General features: G+C 45.5%; 1 protein-coding gene across 2 annotated transcripts in view; it reads left to right on the top strand.

Moving 5' to 3' along the window:
- Positions 1-14696, top strand: part of tmod4 (tropomodulin 4 (muscle)) — a 33890-nt gene extending 19194 nt beyond the window's left edge. For both annotated transcript variants that reach the window (XM_083644029.1, XM_083644028.1), the window contains exons 4-10: positions 1838-1957; positions 8971-9063; positions 9747-9877; positions 12100-12207; positions 12320-12463; positions 12867-13011; positions 14273-14696. In XM_083644029.1, the coding sequence (XP_083500155.1) occupies positions 1838-1957; positions 8971-9063; positions 9747-9877; positions 12100-12207; positions 12320-12463; positions 12867-13011; positions 14273-14295 (764 nt within the window). In that variant the 3' untranslated portion in view covers positions 14296-14696. The remainder of the gene's footprint in view (positions 1-1837; positions 1958-8970; positions 9064-9746; positions 9878-12099; positions 12208-12319; positions 12464-12866; positions 13012-14272) is intronic.
- The last annotated feature ends 942 nt before the right edge of the window (positions 14697-15638 follow it).

The raw sequence follows: 15638 nt of genomic DNA, 5'->3' as shown, positions 1-15638 counted from the left end.
TGTAAAATGAGCCACAATCCTCAAAAAACGGCTTGGCAGAAGCTACCTACAGCAAGAAAAAAACGGCTGGCAGTCAATGTGTTAAGGATTAATTAATGCTTACTAAGGTTGACTAACCCTGTTAATTAATGCTTATTAATTAACCATTAATTAACCCTTATTTAATGTACCCTTATTGTAAAGTGTTACCACATCCATGATGACAATATATGAGATAATCATTTTAAGAAGGCAAACCAAATGTGATTACACAAATCCACCGCTATTGTATACAAATTATGTTTGTCAGAAGCTATTTTGACAACAAAATTTATTTTATTTTATTGGTAAACTAGACAATTTATCCGCAAGACACTTTACAGGGTATTGAGACACTGTAAATTCACCGAAATGAAACTCTGCGAGGAGTCTGAGCTATGCCAGGCTATACAGTAATACTCTGCAATGCTCCAGTGTGTGTGTGTGTGTGTGTGTGTGGTATATCTATCTGTCTCAAATATGTGTTTTTTTGGACGGGCGATTGGCAAATGCTGAAAATGAATGAGCAAAGCAGAGTAAAAGAGATGATAAACGACAGTGGAAAATTTCGTTTATTAGAGTTGGTCCACAAATCCACAATAAGCCGGGCTTTCTAGTGTTTTGGGGAAATGTGATCCGAACAGAGCTTTTACTAAAACACACAAATTTACTGTTTGAGATCCAGACGGCAAAACCAACCATTAAGATCCTCCTGTTTTGGCATCCAGGTAGTGTAGCGGTAGATTCCCTGCCTACCAACACGAGGGTCACAGGTTCGAGCCCCCATGTTACCCCCGGCTTGGTCGGGCGTCCATACAGGCACGATTGGCTGTGTCTGCGGGTGGGAAGCCGGATTAAGGGTATGTGTCCTGGTCACTGCACTCTCTGATCGGTCTGGGCGCCTGTTCGGGGTGGAAGGGAACTGGTGGGAATAGCGTGATCCTCCCACATGCTATGTGCCGGTGAAGCTCCCTGCTGTCAGGTGAAAAGAAGTGGCTGGCAAGTGCACATGTGTCGGAGGAAGCATGGTGCTAGTTTACGGCTCTCCCCAGATCGGCAGAGGGTGGAGCAGTGACCGAGGCAGCAGGGGGAAATTGGCCAAGTACAATTGGGGAGAAAATGGGGGAGAAAATCTGAATTTTTTTATAAAAAAGATCCTCCTGTTTGTAGGTGTCCCGGTGGCTCACCTGGTATATGCACCACTAAGGCTTAGTCCTTCGTGTGGGCGACCGGGGTTCGAATCTCCTTTGCCACATGTCATCCCATCCTCTCTCCCCCTTTCCTCTCTGTCTACTGTCATATCCAATAAAGGCAAAAATGCCCCCTCCCAATATAATAATGATAATTAATCAATGCAAAACAACTTTTATATATCATCTCCTGTACAAACTAAGCAGTGCGAGATAATGAGCTATCAGTCATTAGTAATGTGGTTTTGCTTTTCTCTCTCTTCCTACCTCCCATCCATCTCATCCCTTTCTCAAAAATCCATTTCTCTCTCTTCTCTCACGGTCTGATTCTCCCTTTCCCAACCATCTATTTTTCTCTCTGTCTTCTCTCTATCTGTCTCCCTGACTATCCATTTCTCTTATGCATCACATTCTGTCTCCACCATCAGTTTTCTCTCTCAATTTATTCTCTTCACTCATCAATCTATTTGTTCTCTCTCTCTTCCCCTTCTTCCTTCGGCCATTCATTTCTGTCTGTCACATTCTCTCTCACGCTTCCTCATCTCATTTTCCCCTCTTCTAACCATCCATCCATCTATCCATCTTCTCGATCTCTTGACCATCCTCTCTGTCTGTCTGTCTGTCTGTAGGAAAGGCTTTTGTGCCCAAGAAGGGTCCGGGGATCCCCGCCAGCGAGCAGATCACCCTGGAGCCCGAGCTGGAGGAGGCTCTGAAGAACGCCACTGACGCCGAGATGTGTGACATCGCAGGTCACGCACACACACACACACACACACACACACACACACACACACACACACACACACACACACACACACACACATAGACACCTTTATCATAAACATCTTTATCTACAGTAGTGTGGCATTATAAGCTGGACTCTAAGGAACTTCTAAATGCACAAAACATGAAACATATAAAAACACAAGTATTATGCTGTAGCAGGACTTTGTAACTTTGTTAAGATAATTAGTAGCAGGAGCATTAGCACTATTCTGAGTTTGAGGTTTGAACCCTCACACTGGCAGGGAAACGCATTAGCGTTTACTGTCAAGATGCCCCTGAGCAAGGCACTGAAACCTTGTGTGAACAAGTTCTGATCTTGTGCACATGAGATCTGGAGTGTGCGCACAAGATATAAAATATCCCCTTTCTGGACTTTCTTAGGGGCTCCGTAGGTTGCAAAACAAACAAACATGGGAATAGTTTGACAGGTAACATGACTAGATTCATCCCTGACCCCCTTGTTGCACTGATGGATAGTGATCTGATGACCAGTACATCATCACATGAGCATCAGCGATGGATTCCGGCTGATATTGTTGTGATGCAGACCAGGTTTCATTGTAATGTAAGACTATTCCTCCTGTGATGTCAGCAGTGGATATGTCCTTGTGCTGTTTGACAGCATACCAGCAGGTGCTTATGAACCCATGATGGCATAGCGCAGCATACTGCGGTCTGATTGTTTCAACACAGTCGCTCAGTCTGACCCACATTAGTTGGTCTGACGGCTCTTAGCTCCATATTGTTTGGCCTGACAGTCCCAGGCGAACAGACATGGTGAGATATGCAATGCATTGGGGTCCAATTCCCTACGCTCAGCAACACAAAAATAAGCTTGGTCACAGGCCAGTAAAGGAAGGGTGGGGGGTCCAGAGGGGGAGGGGCAGGTTGAAAGTTGACTGCTGGGCACCACAGATACTGTATCAATTTAGGCCAAATGAGAGGAAAGCTGCCACGTTCGCAGATAGACAAGTCAGTTTTTCATGTGTGTCCATGTTTCTTGAAGCTAGAAACTTGACTCTAATCCAGAGCAGTTTGCTCTGAGTGCAGTAGCAGGAGAAGCTCATGTCCTGGCGTCATCAACATTAGAAGCAAACAATAGTAAGAAGTGCAAGGGTTAGACTCTGTCATAGTGCCTTTTAAATGAGGTACACAATATCCCTATAACTTGTATATATCTAGAGATACTTGACTTCAAAATGGTTTGAGAACCCCTGCTCAACTTTTAGCCTTTGTTCACACCAGAGGCAGAACTGATGCTTGACTCATGCTGAACGTGAGCTCAGGCCTAACCGTTCACACCAGACACTCTCCTTTCCTCAGCCTAACCGTTCACACCAGACACTCTCCTTTCCTCAGCCTAACTGTTCACACCAGACACTCTCCTTTCCTCAGCCTAACCGTTCACACCAGACAATCTCCTTTCCTCAGCCTAACCGTTCACACCAGACACTCTCCTTTCCTCAGCGCCGGGCTCGGAGCTGCTCCACCGGCCCCCTCCCCCCTCCATTCACTTCATGCATGGCAGCTTCAAGCTTCACACATCACGGTTGGAAAATAGGACTGAATCCTGAATGATCGCTTGAGCAAGGCGTGAGCGTGGCTTCAGCATGACATGCGCGCAGGAGGTATAAATGGCCTTGCCTGTTAACAAGGACGCCTAAATGAAACTTGTGGGTTTAGCGTAGGTTAAGCTTAGGTTGAGCGTTGCTTCGGTGTATGGTGTGAACGGCCACTTAGTTTGCTGATCTAACCCAGCAGACACCTGAAAACCCTCTGAGTTGGTGCATCATCGTTATGCAGAATGCCTCGTAAGTATTGGATTAAATTACAAAGTTACACTGCAAAAAAGGTCAATCGAAACAAGCCATTTAGTTTCAGCCTTAAAATGGTTTTTAAATAAAGAGAAAATTTCAACCATTGATTTTACGATTCTAGGACTCAATAATAGACTAAATCACTTGTTAAGATGGAGAGTTTTTGCAGTGGGTTGAAACACAGTGTGATCCAGCCTGAAAGCACTGCCACACTCCTGTACAGGGCCGGGCACTGGGCAGGCATCCGGAAAGGCCGAGCGGGGGAGAACTGTTTGTCCGGCTGGATCAGCCCGTCACGGAGACACCGTTTTAACCCCTGGAGCCAGTCCAGATGAGGATTAAACCGCGGTTAGCCTCTGTCAGTCTGTTGTTTGGGCTTTTTGGCTAACGGGCGAGGGGATGAGTCCACAATAGCTTGGCTCGCTGGCTCCAAGGGGGCCAGAGGCTGAGGGAGAGCCTGGGATAGCAGGCGACCGTCAACTTTTTATTGATGGTTTTAATACTTTTGCTATGTTGGTTATTTTAGCTATTGGGAGTAGTTTGCAGTGTAAAGCTCCCGTGGGTTATTCTCAGGGCTGAGTTGCATGACGTGAGGATGTCCAGTAACGCCCCACCCCCCCGAGCCAGCAGCTGTCTCCGCGGCCTCCCTCTCCTCACAAGGCCCTTCCCATGGTTCCCTACACCGGGTCAGGGGGCTGTGTGTGTGTGGGGGGTGGGGGGGTGTTTGCTGTCACAGCAGTTGGCGTGTGACACAGTTTGCAGAGGGTAATTAAAGGCTGGCGGGCTGAACTTGCAACAAGAGCAGGAAAGGCATTGTCAGTTCTGCCTCCCCCTGGTCATAAAAAGGAACAACAAAGAATCTGAAAATATATCATCGTCAAGAAAATGTCCTGAAAGATTTCCTGGGTTAGGATTATGGAAAATCTCTCCTAGTCACCTTTGGCATTTTCCTCCAATTCATTCTCTATGGACCATCATTCATACACATCACATCCATCACATCACAATACATCACATCACATCACATCACATCACATCACATCACAACACATCCATCCCATCACAACACATCACATCACATCACAACACAACACATCACATCACACATCACATCACATCACATCACATCCATCACATCACATCACATCACACATCACATCACATCACATCACATCACATCACAACACATCACATCACATCACAACACATCACATCACATCACATCACATCACATCCATCACATCACATCACATCACATCACAACACAACACATCACATCACATCACATCACAACACAACACAACACAACACATCACATCACATCACATCACACATCACAACACAACACATCACATCACAACACAACACAACACAACACATCACATCACACATCACATCACATCACATCACATCCATCACATCACATCACATCACAACACAACACAACACATCACATCACATCACATCACACATCACATCACATCACATCACAACACAACACAACACAACACATCACATCACATCACAACACATCACATCACACATCACATCACATCACATCACAACACAACACATCACATCACACATCACATCACATCACATCACATCACATCCATCACATCACATCACACATCACATCACATCACATCACAAAATTGAGTTTTAGTTGACTGGTTTCTGGCTTCATAAAGAGCTTGTTCATGTTCATACATATTGGTTGGACTGTCCCAGACTCTCAGCAGCATTCTTGAATTCTTACATTTTGTGTCATCTTTAACTCTGGCTCAGGCTCATTATCAACACGATAATGAGCCAGAACCAACACAAATGTGTGGTATTGTTCAGCCTCCAGGGGGTCTGGACACTGTGATGTGAGCCACAGGGGGTCTGGACACTGTGATGTGAGCCACAGGGGGTCTGGACACTGTGATGTGAGCCACAGGGGGGCTGGACACTGTGATGTGAGCCACAGGGGGTCTAGACACTGTGATGTGAGCCACAGGGGGTCTGGACACTGTGATGTGAGCCACAGGGGGTCTAGACACTGTGATGTGAGCCACAGGGGGTCTGGACACTGTGATGTGAGCCACAGGGGGTCTAGACACTGTGATGTGAGCCACAGGGGGGCTGGACACTGTGATGTGAGCCACAGGGGGGCTGGACACTGTGATGTGAGCCCCGGGGGGTCTGGACACTGTGATGTGAGCCACAGGGGGTCTGGACACTGTGATGTGAGCCCCGGGGGGTCTGGACACTGTGATGTGAGCCACAGGGGGTCTAGACACTGTGATGTGAGCCACAGGGGGTCTGGACACTGTGATGTGAGCCCCGGGGGGTCTGGACACTGTGATGTGAGCCACAGGGGGTCTAGACACTGTGATGTGAGCCACAGGGGGTCTGGACACTGTGATGCGGGGTCTGGACACTGTGATGTGAGCCCCCGGGGGTCTAGACACTGTGATGTGAGCCCCCGGGGGTCTAGACACTGTGATGTGAGCCCCGGGGGGTCTAGACACTGTGATGTGAGCCCCGGGGGTCTAGACACTGTGATGTGAGCCCCCGGGGGTCTAGACACTGTGATGTGCCCCGGGGGTCTAGACACTGTGATGTGAGCCCCCGGGGGTCTAGACACTGTGATGTGAGCCCCCGGGGGTCTAGACACTGTGATGTGCCCCGGGGGTCTAGACACTGTGATGTGAGCCCCGGGGGTCTAGACACTGTGATGTGAGCCCCGGGGGTCTAGACACTGTGATGTGAGCCCCCGGGGGTCTAGACACTGTGATGTGCCCCGGGGGTCTAGACACTGTGATGTGAGCCCCCGGGGGTCTAGACACTGTGATGTGAGCCCCGGGGGTCTAGACACTGTGATGTGAGCCCCCGGGGGTCTAGACACTGTGATGTGAGCCCCCGGGGGTCTAGACACTGTGATGTGAGCCCCGGGGGGTCTAGACACTGATGTGAGCCCCCGGGGGTCTAGACACTGTGATGTGCCCCGGGGGTCTAGACACTGTGATGTGAGCCCCGGGGGTCTAGACACTGTGATGTGAGCCCCGGGGGTCTAGACACTGTGAGCCCGCGGGAGCCTGGACACTGTGATGTGCCCCGGGGGTCTAGACACTGTGATGTGCCCCGGGGGTCTAGACACTGTGATGTGCCCCGGGGGTCTAGACACTGTGATGTGAGCCCCGGGGGTCTAGACACTGTGATGTGCCCCGGGGGTCTAGACACTGTGATGTGCCCCGGGGGTCTAGACACTGTGATGTGCCCACGGGAGCCTGGACACTGTGATGTGCCCGCGGGAGCCTGGACACTGTGATGTGAGCCTGGACACTGTGATGTGAGCCTGGACACTGTGAGATTAAGGCCAGTGACTGAGTTTCCCACTGAGCTCAGGCAACAATATCCTTATCTGGTCAAGCAGACACACAGCATGACGGGACATCAGCCAACTGGGCCTCTCTTTTGTTTTGCAGTCTAAAGGAACTGCAGTCACTGATCCAAAATATTTCAACTGAAATATGCCTTTATCAGACCCCAATCAGAATATTTTTTAATGTACAATGTGCAACATTGCACATTGCCCCAGTGTAACCAAAAACCACAATTGCTTGAGTGACATCACTGAGATGAGATGGGTTTTTGGAACCAGGCAATGGCATGCGCCCCTGGGCTGAAATCTCTATTAATGGAGGAGCCCTTCACGAAGGTGTAGGCGCGTTGCTCAGGAGGGATGAGGAGCGGAGGAACATGAGACGAGGCACAACAGCCAAGATTGAGGAGGTGTGAGAAACATCGGAAACATGAAGGAAGAAGAACCAGGTCTAGAGTGAGACCATCCAACTGTGAGAGGCAGCAATGTGCCGCAAGGCTGCCAGAAAGCCATTAGAAGAAGTGACATCACTGATGATGTCATAGACGATGATGTCACTGATGATGTCATAGAGTATGTCAATTGTGATGTCACTGTGACATCACTGATGATGTCATAGATATTGTGACATCATCGAGTGTAGTCTCGCTGGCCAGCCTGCCCTCTCCATTGTGGAATTGCGATGGGCGGCGCCGCGGCAGTGCCCTTGGAAAATTGTTTCTAACAATCCAACTTGCCATTTTCAGCATGTAGCAATGATCTAGCTAGCATGTAGGTTTCTGCCGTTAGCTTGCTAGCTAGTTAGCGTTGTTGTTTTCACTGAGGCGGCAGGGCACTATTTACAGCGACACACAGGGAGGAGAGAGCGGAAGCCGCTCTGATTGACATGGTCGGAGCCAATGACAGAGCTTGTAATAAGCGGGGAGCGGACATCTGGCAGCGACTGAAACAGTCGCTCCAATGGGAGAGCAGCTGTAGAGCAGGGGAGGGCTTATACCAGTAGCCTGTTTTCGTGCAGCCAGACTCCTCTTACGGAAGGGACGGGAAGCTGGCCAGCGAGACTACATCGAGTGTAACCAAAAACATGGCCAAAATCGCAGAACCCACTTACTCCCTTTTATATAACTATGGATCTCGCGCGCTATGCGCGCTCGATTCCTAGGCTCGCCCGCTAGGCGGGCTCGCCCATCCTGCAGCTCACCGAGCTGGCCCTGCTGTGTGGCCAATGAGACCAGCATCATGGATGATGTCAGATTTATGACATCACTGATGATGTCACAGTGGGATTTATGACATCACTGATGATGTCACAGTGGGATTTATGACATCACAGTGGGACAATCACAGCCTTCATCAGTCTATGCCAATGCTCAATGCCCATGTGCAGTTTCATATTGATTCGGGAGATAAATGGATGAAGACAGACAGACAGACAGATAGTTTTCCTAATTTAATAGTAGGATTCTATTCTACCTATCTATTAAATCACATACATGACAGAGTGCAAATTTAGTGTTTCTCCATCAGCAACAGAAACTGGATCAATGTAAATTGACAAATTAGTAATCTGGCTTCATCTTGTTCGTGCATTTTATTCACAATTTTCCAATTAAATAATCTCGAACTCTGTCCTCTCCCTTTAGAATCACATGGAAAAGATCACAGCCAACAACCTTCTCTTTATCAAATTCCATCCCGTCCCTAGTACTGACATACATGATACAAGCACAGTGCAAGCAATTGAATTGCCTCCTGGCTTTGTGTTCATAGTGATCATTTCCTTTTGCAGCTATCCTTGGAATGTACACGCTGATGAGCAACAAGCAGTACTACGACGCCCTGGGAACCACGGGCACCATCGCCAACACAGAGGGCATCAACAGTATGTACAAGTACAACACTCTCACACTAGACTGAAGACGGTGTTCACTTTCATGGCATCAATATTTTAAGAGCAAAATGGAGCAATATCATGAATGATTCACCCAATTTGTCGGTCAAAACATTGCATTCAACTTTGCTGGCAGATTTGCTGCAGATATTTTTTCATTTTGCTGTGAACTTTGACTTTATCCTGCACGTGACGTGAGCCTGATTTGAGTTGGATGTGCACACTTCTTTGACTTTTTAAAAACCACTAAACCAAGTAACTCACCTTATGACAAGATATATTGAAAAGTATGTTCAAAAATGAGTTTTCCATTTGAAAAGATGCAAAAGTAAAACTATATTCATCACTATTTTTACAAAATATCATTTTAGATTGTATGATCAGTTGTACTTGAAATACTGCAGTGAACATTGTAGCAAATAACACGATTAGGAATGGTGCCTTGGCTTCAGATGTCTTGGAGACAAGGTCATTATGAGGTTGATGAACTATTGTATCTAGGTAGAAGGAAAAAGTCCATGGGAGTCTCTCTTGGAGAAGGCTTTCAAAAGGTGTTTTATTTTAACCGTCTTTCTGCATCCCGAGGAAGGCTGCAATGTGTTAGTGCTTTATTTAAAATAATGATGCTGCTGTGTCTTAGCCATAAAGGTAAAGCTAACCACTGGTTCCTTTAGGCGTAGTAAAACCAGATCCATTCAAGATCTTCCCTGATGAGCCACCCAACACCACCAACGTGGAGGAGACCCTGGAGAGAATTCACAGCAATGACAGCAGCCTGACTGAAGTCAACCTCAACAACATCAAGGTCAGCTCCAGCTCAGTGGAACACTAAGTGATGTGGGGATGCATGGTGTGGTTTTTGGGAAGGCTAAAATGACTAGACTCTATTGCTGATTCCAACCAGAAATCTATTGTGATATTTGCATCAAAGTGAACCAATGGTGAGCTTAGATTCCGGCGTAGAAGATGCTTCTTGTATACATGGTGGGAGGGAAGGACCAGCAAAACAAAGTTACTTCCTGGTCTCAGAAATGTGGAATGTATATAGTTTTATTTTGTACTAGTGTAGTGTTTCCTTTTGTGATCATTTAGACTATCATGTATTTCGCACTTTCACTTTATTCTGGAGGCCTTCTTCCTGTACTCAGTGTGTGCTGAGTTACTGTGTAAATTCTATATGTTTCTGCCACAATGTCATTACAACAAATTCCTGTACACTTATTGTATCTGACAGACTAGGTGATTCTGGTTGGTTGTCATATTCGCAATCTCTTCCGAAAAACAAACAAACACCATGTGCTGTTGTAACCCGCATTGTGTAGTCCTCCGCAGCTGGGATTGAATGCGGAACCTCCGGCATGGGAGGGGGACGCTCTAGCAAGGAGGCTCAAACCCATGGGCTCTAGCATCTGTTGCTAGAGCATCTCTTGAGGCGTTGGGGACAGTGGGAGTGAGGTTTACACCAAGGCCGTAGCCAGCGAATTTTTGTGTGTGTAAACTTTACACACTGCAGTGTATAGCATGACCTCTGGCTACCCTTACACTGTCGATAAGACAGTGATGTGTAAAACAGTGATGCTCAACCATGTGACATCATGACCAAACACTATAGAGCTGAACAGTCACGTGACATATCTTACACCGGAAGTGAGTTCCCCATTAATTTTCTCCATAAACATTTCGAAAATCCTTATACAACGAGTTTTAAGGTTGGAACCAAACCAACCCGTGAACTACTGAATCGTGAGTGACCATAAAACATTTCACTTGGAGCAAAAACTTTTTAACTTGTAATTTTTTTTAATGAATGGGGAACTCACTCCGGGAATTTATTAGTCCTGTGTCAATTGTCCTTGTTAGTATTTATCATACTCACCCGCCCTGCAGTTCGGCCGCTGCATGGCTTTGCCTGCCCTATTGCTCAACTTTGCATCACTGATGACATCACAATTGCTTGAGTGACATCGAGTGATATCATCATGGAGCTCGAGTGACATGACTCAGCACACAATTGCTCAACTTCGCCCTCGCTGCTCGGCTCGGCTGCTGCGTGGCCTGCTCTATTGGCATGCATATTATGACATCACCCTATGACATCATCAGTGATGTCATAAGATGATTTTCGTCAATGATGATGTCACTGATGACATAACTGATGATGTCATAGAAATTGTGACATCATCAGTGGGACACAAATTTAAACAAACGGACAAACAGAGCGCACTATGATGATTTAGTCAACCTCATTCTGTTTTTATTGGATTCGGGTTGTCTGTCCCTCTGTCCGTCCGTCCGATGTTCGTTAACGCGATATCTGAGGAACGCCTTGACGGAACATCATAAAATTAGCCTCAAACGTCGACTTGGACTCAAGGATGAACTGATTACATTTTGGTGGTCAAAGGTCAAGGTCACTGACCTAACAAATGCCATTTTCAAGCTCGGTAACGCCATATCTCAGTAACACCTTGACGAAATTTCTTCACATTTGGCTCAAACGTCAAAGTCGGGACAGACATGCATGTCGACTGCTCACTTGTTGGTGGAGGCATATATCCGTGGTGCGGTCATTCTAGTTTAGTCAAGCTTTAGTCGACTAAAAGTCTGAGTATTTTTGTCTAATCTTAGTCAAAGAAAATCGTAACTATTGTTTCTTTAGAATATCCAAACTCATTGGAAAGATCTATTAATCTGTTATTATGGAAATATCGTTTGAACGTGCAATACAGACATATTTACTGTTTAACGTCTTCTTCTTCTGCTCTTCTGATTGGATCTCTTCCCAATTCGTCCCTCCCTAACATTTTAGTCTATATAATAGAGTTCCTCATAGTTTTTGTCATCACAACTTTGTTTTTTATTCAATTAACGTCTAGTTTTCATCAGTGTCTGAAAATAGGTAGTCGATAAAAAAAAATCATCATAGTTTTCGTCGATGAAATTAACACTAGAGGGAACCGGGTTGAGAAGCGAAACTGTGAAAGGTGACTTGCCTCTCTCTCTCTCTCTCTCTCTCTCTCTGTGCAGGACATTCCCATCCCAACACTGAAAGAGATCTTTGAGGCGATGAAGGGGAACTCTCAGGTGGAGTCTCTCAGCATCGCCGCCACCCGAAGCAACGACCCTGTGGCCTATGTTAGTACAATGTCTGTTACATAAACCAAGCTGCTAAAAAAACAGATGTAGATAAAATCATTAAAATGTGGGTACTGTATATGTGTGTGTGTGTGTATATGTGTGTTTCCAGGCATGTGCCGAGATGCTGCAGGAGAACACCAGTCTGCAGAGTCTTAACATTGAGTCTAACTTCATCACTGCAGAGGGCATGATGGCCACCATCAAAGCCATGGCCAACAACGCCACCCTGGTCGAGTTGAAGATCGACAACCAGGTGAGAAAGACACGGCTGGATCTGTGGATCTACCATGCGTCTCACAGCAGCTACTAACAGCGTGATGCTAAATTATGTGATTAATGGAAGCAGTTGGATTTATTTTATTTTATGTTTTTAGTCTAATTACTATTTAGCCAAAGGGACAAAACTGCTTTTAAATGTGTAGCATAATGTTAGACAAAAGAGACAGATAGAGAATAGTCAGAATTCTGAGATTGTGACTTTAATCCAGAATTGTGATTTTTTTTGTCAGAACTCTGATACTAATGTCTGTCTTTTAAATGGTTGATATCTCATATTTGAAACTGGCATAGCCTAAGCCCAAAATGCACAAAGGAAAGATCAACTTAATGCTGTGAAGTGAATGAGCGGCTCACCAGCCCTCTTCTCCCCGCTGCAGAGGCAGAAGCTGGGAGACTCGGTGGAGATGGAGATCGCCTCCATGCTGGAGAACAACTCCAGCATCCTCAGGTTTGGCTACCACTTCACCCAGCAGGGCCCCAGAGCCAGAGCTGCCATGGCCATCACCAGAAACAACGACATGCGTGAGTATGAAGGGGACGCCTACCTACCCCTCAAACACTCAAACTCAAAGTGCTCAAATAAAGACTTTAGGTTTGGAGAAGCAAGACAGAATTTCTAATGCCAGGACAATTTGAGATACTGCATGTAGGCTACTGTATGATGTACTGTAACTTTAGCAACTCCAACCATCTGTTAACCGTTACTTATTGTAGGGGAGCGTCTCTATGTTGTGTGTGTCTATGTTCCCTCTAATCAGTATATAATGCAATATTTCTTTTGCTAGGATGGCGAAGGCATGACCCGCTCAACTCTGCCTCTGATTGGCTTACATATTTTACCCCAACCTTAACCAATCATCACTCCTCATTCCTAAACCTAACTACTCATCATGCCTCATTTCTAAACCTACAGTAACCAATCATCCCTCCCCATGCCTAACCTTAACCCAGGGGTCACCAACCTTTTTGAGGTCGAGGGCTACCTGAAGGGTAGAGAGTCATGTGAAATTTGCTCGATTTACCTTTAAATAATGAGTATTATGCATTTAATCGAGACATACACTCTTTCCTTTCACTGTTGTGAAGAAGAACTCTTCCTCCCACTCCTCGTGAAATTGGTAATGTTTTTTCTTTCGCTTTCCTGCCATTGTTCTTGCTTTCCATCATTTAGCTTAGCCAACTGATATAATCATTGGCAGCTGGCAGTCGCACTGTCACAGAGTGAATGACGTAGTGACGTAACGTAAACCTAAACTTTGACCCCAGCCCAGGCGGATCAAAATAGTGAATCAATAATTAATTATACACGGACAATAAATTATACACAGACAATAAACGTTTTTAAAACATATGCTTTGTTAAACCAATTATTTTCTACATTTGTGTGTTATTGTGGGAAGGGAAGAGAAAAACAAATAAAAAATAAATTTTTCTGATTATATTTTTTTGTTTTGTTTTTTTGTTTGTTTTTCCTTTCTTTCCCCTGTGTCTGCGCCTGTTTGTCTGTTTTGTCATGTTTGTGTAAAAATAAAATAAAATAAAAATTACATTTTTCTGAACGTGGCCTGCGGGCGCCATAGCGCCACCCCGCGGGCACCGTGTTGGCTACCACTGCCTTAACCAATCATCACTCCCCATGCCTACACCTAACCAATCATCACTTCCCATGCCTAAACCTAACCCAATTTGCGTACCTAACCCCCTAACCCTGATGCTGAGGGAACACAGGGACAGCTTGTGGATGGCATTTTCCCATCTGATCTTCTTCTCTCCCTCTCTGCAGTTCGCCAGCAGAGATTAAGATGAAAGGAACAAGGACGAGGCAGATTCTCTTCTGAGTGAATCAGCTCGGCCTCTTGGAGCTTCCATCAGCAGAAAGACTGTCACTGAGTCACTGACGGCCTTGTGCTAGCTTTGTCATTCGGACGCAACAAATTTCATGCTACCCTTCCACCCCATGAATCCTCACCAGGCTGGGTCAGCATGCATGGTGGAAACCACATAACATCCATGTCAAAACATTTCATTTCATTAACCGCGGCCAGCTTTTTGTAGACTGCTGAATTCATCATAAAGGCATGTATAGGTCACAAGCCAAATGTGAAGTGTCATTTTTGTGCTTCTAGTGTGTGCGACGCCAACATCCTCCCAAACGACTGAACTCTGAATTCATTCATGCAAACATATTTTTTCAATGTGGTGCTATACATCCGATGACAAAATCTGTAAATACTTTAAATAAAAACAAATTCAAGTATTTTTTTCTGTAAATGTTTGGCCAGTTTACGTTTGTTGTTTCTATACCTCATGATTTTATATTGGATATCTGAATATCTAAAAATATCAAGATGTTGAAACTTTGGTGCATTTCAACACAGATTCCAGAGTTGTTTTGTAAAACACAGCCTGAGCACAGCATGTATGAACTGACGACTTTGTATGAAAATCAAGGGGGTAGCTCCGTTTGAGAAGCCAATGCGGAAGTGTCTTAAACCTAATGGCCTGCAGGGGGCGAATCCACCGGCTGCAAAAAGAAGTCTGATTGTATGGAAGTCGATGGGAAAATGAATGACCCTAGTTCAAACTTGATTTATGGCCTCACTGAACACTTTCCTACTGAGTTTATTGTCTCAATGGCTAGTTTCAAGTCCTCTTCAATGCAGTATGACAGGGGTCCCCAATTACTTTTCACCAAGGGCCACATTTTGCTGAGGGCCAAGGGGTGGGGGCCGAACGGCACAAACATTTTGGGGCATTTTAAGGCCGGTTTAGAGGAATAACTCATTTTAAATTAACAGTTGTGATGTCATTATTCAGTCTTAACCACCAATATTTGATCCTTTTCTCACTCACTCCAATGTCACCACCTGCTCTCCCTGCAGGGCTTGAAATTAACTTTTTTGACCACCTGCCAATAGGGCTGCTAGATTTCAAAGTTACCAGCCAATTAGAATTTCCACTAGCCAAAATGTTTTTCTTGAAATAAACGAGAATATGAGTGGGATAATTTAAGCACAAGTATCAGTAAGTGGCCGGGGATTCTCAAAGCCTGTTGAGGGTCACACAAGAACACAAATGCACTCTTGAAGCTAAATAAAACCAAACCAACCAAAACCAACAAGTTAATAATTTAAATGTTTACTTCAATG

Source organism: Poromitra crassiceps (assembly GCF_964638095.1).
Source record: "Poromitra crassiceps genome assembly, chromosome: 1".
Taxonomy (NCBI): domain Eukaryota; kingdom Metazoa; phylum Chordata; class Actinopteri; order Beryciformes; family Melamphaidae; genus Poromitra; species Poromitra crassiceps.
This window is presented reverse-complemented; position numbering and strand designations above follow the sequence as displayed.